Raw genomic sequence first — 9,055 nt, forward strand, 5'->3', positions numbered from 1 at the left:
ATTCACCAAACAAACAAATAAATAAAACTCAGTTTTCCATAAGTAACTACTTCTATTAAAAGCATGACACTTGATTGATTATATCATTTATTTAAAAAATATTTTGAAATATAAAAAAAAAGAAAAGAAAAAAGAAACTGCTAACTAAAAGTATTAACTGTTAAAAAAGTAAGTTCTACAAGATTACGCAAAATTTGCTCTCCTTTGGAGAATACGAACTATACGATCTAAAAATTTGTATTCTCAACTTTATGGCAACAGCGCAATACCAAACTAACCATTAAAATCAATATCTCTTTTTATCATAGTTTGTCGAGAATCTCAGCCATCTGCACCTAAATGAAATCATCGCAAAACAGACTGACAGCAAATCATTGATCATGAGAACTTGAATAAACTATTTCACATCAATCCATCAAAATTATTCCCACGACAAAAAAGCCTAAAAACAAAATGACATTTATCTACATAGAGAATGATCAGATCACCACACACACGCATAGTTTTCTCCAAAATACACTTGTCATTCACCTGAAAATTTTCTAAGAAAAGACGCTGTGATTTTAATCATTGTTTCTCTTAAGATAATATTTTCCTTGGCTGCAATGTCATTACCTATAGGTATATTCCTGACCAACGCTCTATACAGAATCTACAGCCACTTCACCCTGCTGCTTTGCGAGGTATCTTTCCCTCCTCTCTTTCTGAAAACATGATCATAGATTATTTAATATATGAAGCATTTGCCAAAAGGAAAACTTCTGATCAAAAGCAAAGTAAACATACTGACCCATTCGTCTATGACAAGTCCTTCCCCGATAATTTTAGGACCTGCATCTTCTGCAGGTTTCTTGCGTGCCTCAAGGGCAGCATCAGCATCAGCCAGCTGTCGGTTCAGTTTTTCCAAAGCCTTAACGGGCAATAGACACTCTTTAGTATGAAATCAGTTAATGTATTAAACTATTAATACAGACATCTGATATGCATCAACACCAAAATAGCTGATACGGAATGTCTCTACCACAGTAGAGCAACGAATATATAAGTGCATAAAGAGAGAAGGGAAAGGGAAAAGGAAATGTATAACAAGTACAAACATCGGCTCAACATACAAATGAACACTGAAAAACTCAGTACTCACAGGACAGGGACGCTCTGGATCTAGAAAAACAACTCGCAAAATCTGCTCCACTGCTACTTGGTCCTTCTGCTCATCAAACTGTTTCCAGGGAGAAAAATATACTTGTATTTAGAATCAAAGATAAATAAGATTCCACAATGTGGAAGATATCTTCACATCAAGCAGGGAAATGGCGACACTAGATTGACTAGAGTGAAATGTAAAAACCAAGCATATACAACAGAAGAACTTGAATTTTGATTGTGCAGGAAATTGTATCGTGTGTGTGAGTGTGATAGAGGGAAAGAGAGAGAATAATCCAAAAGAAAATGAACCTTCTCATTACTAATCATGATAAAAATCTCAAGTCCTCATACTATGCACATTAATTTACTAAAACGCTATGAAGTTAATAATGGTTAACACTTAACAGGACAAAATCTATATGCATAGCATAATTAACAAAAACAAAAGAAAATACATCCCATTCAATCAACTATAAGTTATAACTAAACCTAAGGAACAAAATATTTATTGCTGTAGAGTAAATACATACATGGTACATAAATGAGAATGAGTGTGATAGGTAATATAAGAGATACAGTTGCAAGATTGTTAGATGCCCAGTGTGATAGAAGAGTATGGAATAGAAACAAGTAGGCAGGCAGGAAGGACAGCAGTAGTAACAAAAGTAAACTCAACAGCAGCAATACTTCTTATTCATGACAATTGTAGGTTTTTAGCAAAAATAAATTGACTAACCAGTTCAGGGACGTAATCAATTAATCCTTTCACCTTCAAGCTCATGATTTTAAATTTGAGTCCAGTTTTTTCAGGCTTTTCATTATTTTCTGGTTGCTCTACAAACTTGAACACTGGCAAAAAGAATACAAATCAGTGAGATAACTCAGCCATGTATTTATGAAGATCTTTCGTTACACACAAAAAGGAACATAGAGAGAAATCAAATATTGTTTACCTGTTGCTATGATACTCTCACCAGGTGCAAGGATAGCCCCAGGAGGACGCATGAAACAGCTTTTGGGTGCTGTTGTTTGAAACTAAACATGCATACATTGAATGACAAACAAAGAAATTTGTAAGACTAGATAGTCCAATTCCAGAACTGATTAGGATCATAGGTGATTTCAACAAGTTAAAAAGAAATAAATTAATTATTCTCCTGCAAAACTGTGACATAGTAACAGCAAGAATAAAGAGTTCAGTTCAAGACTCAATGGAAGTACTTAAATGACAAAAATTGCAAATAAGGAAAAGAAAAATATAAAAAACAGGAACAAAAACAATGGTGTACATGTTTCACCATACCTTGAAAGCTACATTAGATTTACTGGTGTTTTTAATCCTGATGGCACTCCTAACCTGTTTGCCCGGCTCATCTACACAATATAGAAATGAAATATGAGATAAGTCATATAACACAAGGTTAAGTAAATCAACCAATCGTATGCAACATTGGAAGAAAAAGGTTATAAAATAAAAGATAAAAGATATAAACCATGCCTATATTACATATGAACTCAGAAACATACATGTACACGTACAAAACAAGCATGTATCTCTGTGAGACTGTCCGTATAAGTATTTATCCACCCACAGGTGTAGACACAGGAAACGGAAATAGAAACAAGTAGAATTTTCTATCCTATTTGTCATGTATCTCCATTGCATGACCTATTGCTTTCAAACTTTATGATTGTCACGCCATTAACACTATCCACCACATGCAACTTATGATTGGTATCATAGCCATACAAATTTAACATATTTGCCATCCACCATGCAAAAGTATCTTTTTCAAAAAAAGGAAAATGTTTGGTAATTCAGTAGCTACACTTGGTAACTTCCACCTTGTGCAAATTAAGTTATTATCGCTACCATTCAAAGTGAAATGCTTAATACAGAGAAAACGCAAAAAGTATAGGAGTGTGTAAATAATAAGTAACTAATCTTCAGAAAATAATCCATCTCCCATACCACACAAATTAACCGCATCTAATTTGTTTTAAAGACTTGTGAATTCAAGATGAACACTTCTCTAGCCTATTGTACTCAAAGCACTTTGAAGGAAAGTGATTTAACAACAACAAATGACCAAAAATTGAAACGCGGTAAAAAGAAAGTTCCCTTTTCTTTCTATCATAAGTATCTTCAACACCAGGATCAACAAAACTTGCCCTGGAACTAATGTCAAACGTTTTCTGGGAACAATTATTTTGCATCAAATCCAAGCCCGTTCCACCTAAGCAGTAAACTACACATTTACAGTTTTCATCTCTAGATCACCACGATCCACTTCGACAAAAAGTGTAATAACCATACTCAGAAACCATCAACAGCAGCAGCTATCAACGTTGAAGTTGACTAATTAGTTTCATTACTATAAGCCCTGTTTGGATTTTTTTCCATAAGTACTCCCCTAAGCTAAAACTAACTTATGCACTTAATTTTTTATAAAAGCTATCTCATCAAAGTATCTAACTTTGCCAAAAGCTGAAGTGCATAAGTTGATTTTAACTAAAAGAAAACTCAAATTCATTTTACCGTTTTAAACTTGTTCTCTTTTAAGTGTTCATGGAAAAGTTTATCCAAACAAATAATCAGTGCTCGCTTTCAATTTTGGAAAGACATAATGTGATTAGTAACTCAGTGTTACCTCACAAACAAATGATCAAGAAAGGAAAAGCGCAGCATTAAAAACGACAAGCAACACAGGAAAAAAAAAACAAAAAAAAAACAACAACAACCGTTATAACGTTATTTTTCAACCCATATTGAAAGTAACGAGCAATGACTTTTACCCAAACCAAGTCGTTCTATTTATGGCAGAGAGTCCAATTAAAGCCTTAAAGCACCCTTAATAAATCGCAATTAAAATTAGTAAACAGAAATTAAAGACAAAAAATTAGATCACGATCAAAGCAATTACTGCATGCAAGCAGAGATACATAACAAAAAAAAACACCATATTTCAATAAGGAAGGCGAAATAGGATTATATACAAGGGAAGTAAAGCTTGTTGGAGGGATCGAGCTTGAGACGACGTCGTGTCGGGAGAAGCGATCTCGCAACGGAGGAAACGGAATTGGAGGTGTTGGAAGTGGAACCCTCGAGGGGGAGATTATTATTAGGGTTGTGGTGATGGTTATGGTGATGATGATGAAGATGGTGAAGGTTAGCGGAAGACGGCGTCGTATTGGTGGTGGCGGAATGGCGGAACGGAAGCTTGAAGAAATTCCAGACCTTAGGTTCGGAGTGAGGCTTGGGGTCAGCAACGGCCATGCTGGCGCAAGAGAAGGAAAAAGGAAGGAGCGAGGATTATTGAGTTTGAGATGTGGCAGTTTAAACGGCGTCGTTGTGAAAGTGGTGTTGCAGACGCGGATATGAGGGGGGATTATGAACTGCGATGGAGAAAAGAGTTTTTGAGTCCACGCGTTTTTGGCGTTTGCTCACTGGGAAAGTGTGGCCTCCCTTCAACGTAACTAGTGTCTATTACACGCTATCTATGGGGTTGACTTTCAGCTCCACACCTTGTAATTTTCTACTACTACACTTCCTAAATTTGATTTCCAAGACTATATCTATTATTTTAATTCTAATTGTATATTTAGAATTTAAATTCAAAATTATTATTTGAATTCAACAATTTTCTATCAATTAATGTAAATAGTTTATTTTAGTGAGAATTTTTTTTTTCAAAAATTATTGGAATATCAAAATTAAATAAATGAATAAAAAATCAACCAACTACTCGTTTTATCCCTATAATATAAGTATATTATTTTGTTTAGGATATAAGTATATGTATATCAATATATTAATGAAGTGGTTATTTTTTACTCCATATAATATGAACGTTGTGGATGTGATCTAGTGTGGATAAAATAGCTGTCCTATCCTTTGGGCTAAATCAATTGGCGCTTTCATCTTATTCTATTCTTTTACTAATGATTATTAGCAATTTAGCATTCATGCAGTAATTTTCAACCTAATACTACAACATAAGGGGAAAGAAAATTATAGCATGAATTGGACTAATAACGAGGGACTTAGGTAATTAATTTGTGTAAAATTGTAGGTATAAACTGATCATGCACACTAAGAAAACAAAGTACGTAATCCAGTATATATGCAAGGATTTATTTGTCGCAATATGAAATTTAATATTGTATGTTATAACAGACTTAATTTATACAAATTCAGCTGATAAAACTATAAAGAATTTACGTTATCTTAGTGGAAAAGAAAAATAAAAGAGTACACAAAAGGCAGTGTAATTTAAAAAAGAAAAAGTGGCAACTGGCAAGCCTTTTTATAAGCAAAAACATTAACGATAACAATAAGGTAAAAAAACAATCAAGACGTTGTTAAGAAGACTATATTTATAACTTATTTAGATTTATTTTAAGATATATGTATTTGTGTAAATGACTCATAAAAGTAATTTATATATGAAATATTCATAATCTTTTTTTTTGTACATATTCATATACTATTCGCAATTTGTTTTAATAAGCTTTTAGAGTAGCTCGTGAAAACAACTTATAGTTTATATGAAAATAATTCACTCATATTTTTCTTCAATTGTAAAAAAAAAAACTTATATATAAATACTTATGTGATAAGTATTAATTTATTTAATAAAAAAGTTTATTAATGGTAGAGTTTTTGTGTACGATTAATGTTAAAAATTATTAGGAAACAAGTTCGACAATTTTTTTTGAATCAGCAAAAAAGGTTTCATTAAAAGGAAACGGTACTATAAATACCACTGCAAAGTACATGGAAGATACAATCATGAATAAACAAGTTAGACAATTAAAGATTTTAAAATTCTTTAAACTCTACAAAATATAATACTTATTGAAGATTAATCCTATAAGCATACATCACAAAATCAAATGGTTATTAAGGGGGAGATTAAAAGAGAGAAAGTGGGAACACAAATTTAAATCAACCCTTTATTCATTAGTTCACTTCTTTTTTATTTGTTTTTTTTATTTTACGCTAAATTCTAATTTTGACCTCCCTTTAACTTTTAATATTGTGTGACTTTGGTCCTTCTATTTTCTTTTTTGACAATTTTAATCTCCTTATTTAAAAAAAAAAACAGTGTTGATTCAATTTTTAATTTTGCATATGTTTTATTTGTTTTGCTTTGATCCAAATGAACCTTAGATTTAAGATAATCAAAACATAATTTAATTAATTAAATATAAAATTTAAAAATTTAACCTTTAGAGAACTAAAATTATGGATGAAAAATTAAAAAGAGATAAAAATTATAATTTAGCCTCTCTTTTATTAGTTTTGTTTTGTTCATTCATTCTTCAAATTGATTGAGGGCAAGCCGCATGTTCATTAGTTAACTTTTTTCTCTCTCTCCATTTTCTTTATTCATCTGTGTCTAGTTGGGCGGCCCATTCCCCAATTTTGTATGTTTTGCTACTCTTTACTTTTGTTAGGTTCGGCCCAGTAGGTCAGTATTAAAGAAATCTGACCTTTTTTATTTTAATTGATTATTGGGTCCTGATTTCTTCCTTTTACAAAAATATAAAACATGGACGAAAACCATTTTTTAATAGTAAATTATTAATCTGATTGAGTTAAATGTTTTGTAATGGTAGTAAAATAATTAAAAAATCCATAAAAATAACAGTAAAATAATAATAAAAATCACATTAATTAATTCCATATTTATCATATTTCTGTATTGTTAATATAGTATTAGTTGATAAACAATAATTTTTTTATTCAATCAAATTGAATAGTAGGTATGTTAATTTGCCAAAAATATAAGAACTACAAACAATGATTCAAGTAATTAATGCATGTTAGAAGATAGTTATTAGCAGTTGTTAAGTGTCACATTGATTAAGACACATGTTAAAATCCAAATTAGATAGTTGTAGGCAATTCGACACATATTTGTATCAATTTTCTTGACTATTAAAGGAATAAATAGCACCAATTTTTAAGACATATACATGTCAAGATCCAAATTAGATAGTTGTATGCAGTTCAAAAAACAACCATTGGAGATCTTGATCCAATCAAAACCATTTTTAAGAATTATGTCACTTTAAGTTCTCCAATATATATGTAAGAATATAGTCACTCTCCTGTGGAGTTTAAAATTTAATCCTTATATAAATGTCTTCTCTTTACAAATTTGCATATCAACTAAAAAGAGCACAGTGTTCACAAAAAAAGGGTTAAAAAAAGCAGAGTTAATTAGGCTTGAAACTTTAACAGGTTATTATCGAGTTTAAATAAATAAAGAAAACAAATCTATGGTGAAAATCTCCGTACATGATTAAATAATTGTTTGACTTTATACCTTTTGTGAATTAGGTAAAGTTTAATAAAGCCATTATTGAGACAAGGTTTCCACCTTAACTTAATTACGTTCCTGCGCGTGCTTACATTTAGAAGAACACATTTTTTTTGTAAATGAATGTTATATTAGCCATTGTTTCGACTTTCAATGAATTGAAAAGTATGATATAGAAACAAAAGCATCAATATCTAAACCTAAGGCACTTGACTATTACAGTAATTTTTTATTCATAAAAAAAAAAACAAATGTTTCTTTAAAGTAAGTGATTTTTTAGGTCATAGACGCCAGCTTCACCGCAATAGGCAGCAAGACAAACACAAAAATAGGTACGTGACTCATTATTTAACAATAATTTAGTATAATTATTAACATTTTGATAAGCATCATCAGATTCTCAGAACACACACGTAGAGAATGAACAGTTTTCTAATTTATTTTCCCTGTTCCGCAGACATTAGACGTTAGATTTGGACAATCCAGTGACTTTTAATTGTCTCTACTGTTGGAGGAAGTGGCGAAACCAGTGTGTACCTTGATGTTTTAGGGCACGTCTCAGGTAGTTTTTCAAATTTCAATTATCTTAATCTGTACGCAAAGAAAATTATATACTACTAGTATTTGTGTCCCCGTAAACTGCAACATTGGCGATTGGTATCTAAAAATACTCAAAATATTCATCTCGTACGTAGTAACGTTAATTGTTAATTATATTTAAAAAATTACACACAATCAGTCCCATTAGGTGCAACCATTTCTTACTTTTTGCCAAACTCAATCTCTTTTTTTTTTTTTATGCTTCTATTTTTGTTTTTCTTTTTTGTCATCATCTCTATGTAGTTTACATTGAATGTTAATGAGGAATAGGTATCGTATTAATTGGTTAAAAATAAGTTAAAAGATATAGCAAGATATTCATCACCAATTCAAAGTGTCACAATTTTTTTAGGTAAATAAGTCATTTAAACCGAAAGCTCAAACTCAATTATATTTTTAGACATGACTTGATCGAAGATAATAAATGAAATCAGACTTAAAATCGTTAAACTTAATTGAAGAAATTATATAGGAAAGGCAAAAATTAATATTGTATTACACTGGACTCAGGTAGTCAGCCTTAACTGATTGACCATCATCATACACACATGTTCTTAGTGGACAACATTGGACAATTATCAACTCGATAATCTTCATCATTATAAGGAGACATCAACATAAAGAAGAGGCAAGTAGCATTCAATTCAAAGAACATACACCTCGGTAAAACACTAATTTTATCACTGAAATATTTTTCAGCAGGTACCCATCCTACACAGAAGAAGAAACTCATACTATGGAGAAGATAGCCTTAGATGATCGGGCGAGCTAGTGGAGAACTCTGTGAGAACAAATATATTCATACTAATTTTGTATACAGTTTTTGAAAAATAAATTATTATTTTTCTGATTAAATTGAACAAAATATGTATTATGATGTCGGTTTCAGCTGACTTTCAGTGCATGCGGTTATTTCCAACTTTACGATTTTTGACATTATGCATTCAAACCACTATGCCAAAAGAAAAGCATGATGAGTT

The 9,055-nt window shown here is 31.2% G+C and overlaps 1 protein-coding gene across 1 annotated transcript; it reads right to left on the bottom strand.

Annotated features, from left to right (window-relative positions):
* Positions 1 to 280: 280 nt before the first annotated feature.
* LOC114421317 (vesicle-associated protein 4-2-like) lies at positions 281 to 4,619 on the bottom strand. The gene is made up of 7 exons (XM_028387188.1): positions 4,144 to 4,619; positions 2,450 to 2,520; positions 2,100 to 2,181; positions 1,883 to 1,995; positions 1,142 to 1,219; positions 791 to 910; positions 281 to 704 (listed from the first exon to the last, which is right to left on the bottom strand). The coding sequence occupies exons 1-7, from the start codon at positions 4,421 to 4,423 to the stop codon at positions 642 to 644; spliced, it is 807 nt and encodes a 268-aa protein (XP_028242989.1). The 5' UTR covers positions 4,424 to 4,619; the 3' UTR covers positions 281 to 641.
* Between the last annotated feature and the right edge of the window lie 4,436 nt (positions 4,620 to 9,055).

This window comes from Glycine soja, chromosome 8 (assembly GCF_004193775.1).
Source record: "Glycine soja cultivar W05 chromosome 8, ASM419377v2, whole genome shotgun sequence".
NCBI classification, from domain to species: Eukaryota; Viridiplantae; Streptophyta; class Magnoliopsida; order Fabales; family Fabaceae; genus Glycine; species Glycine soja.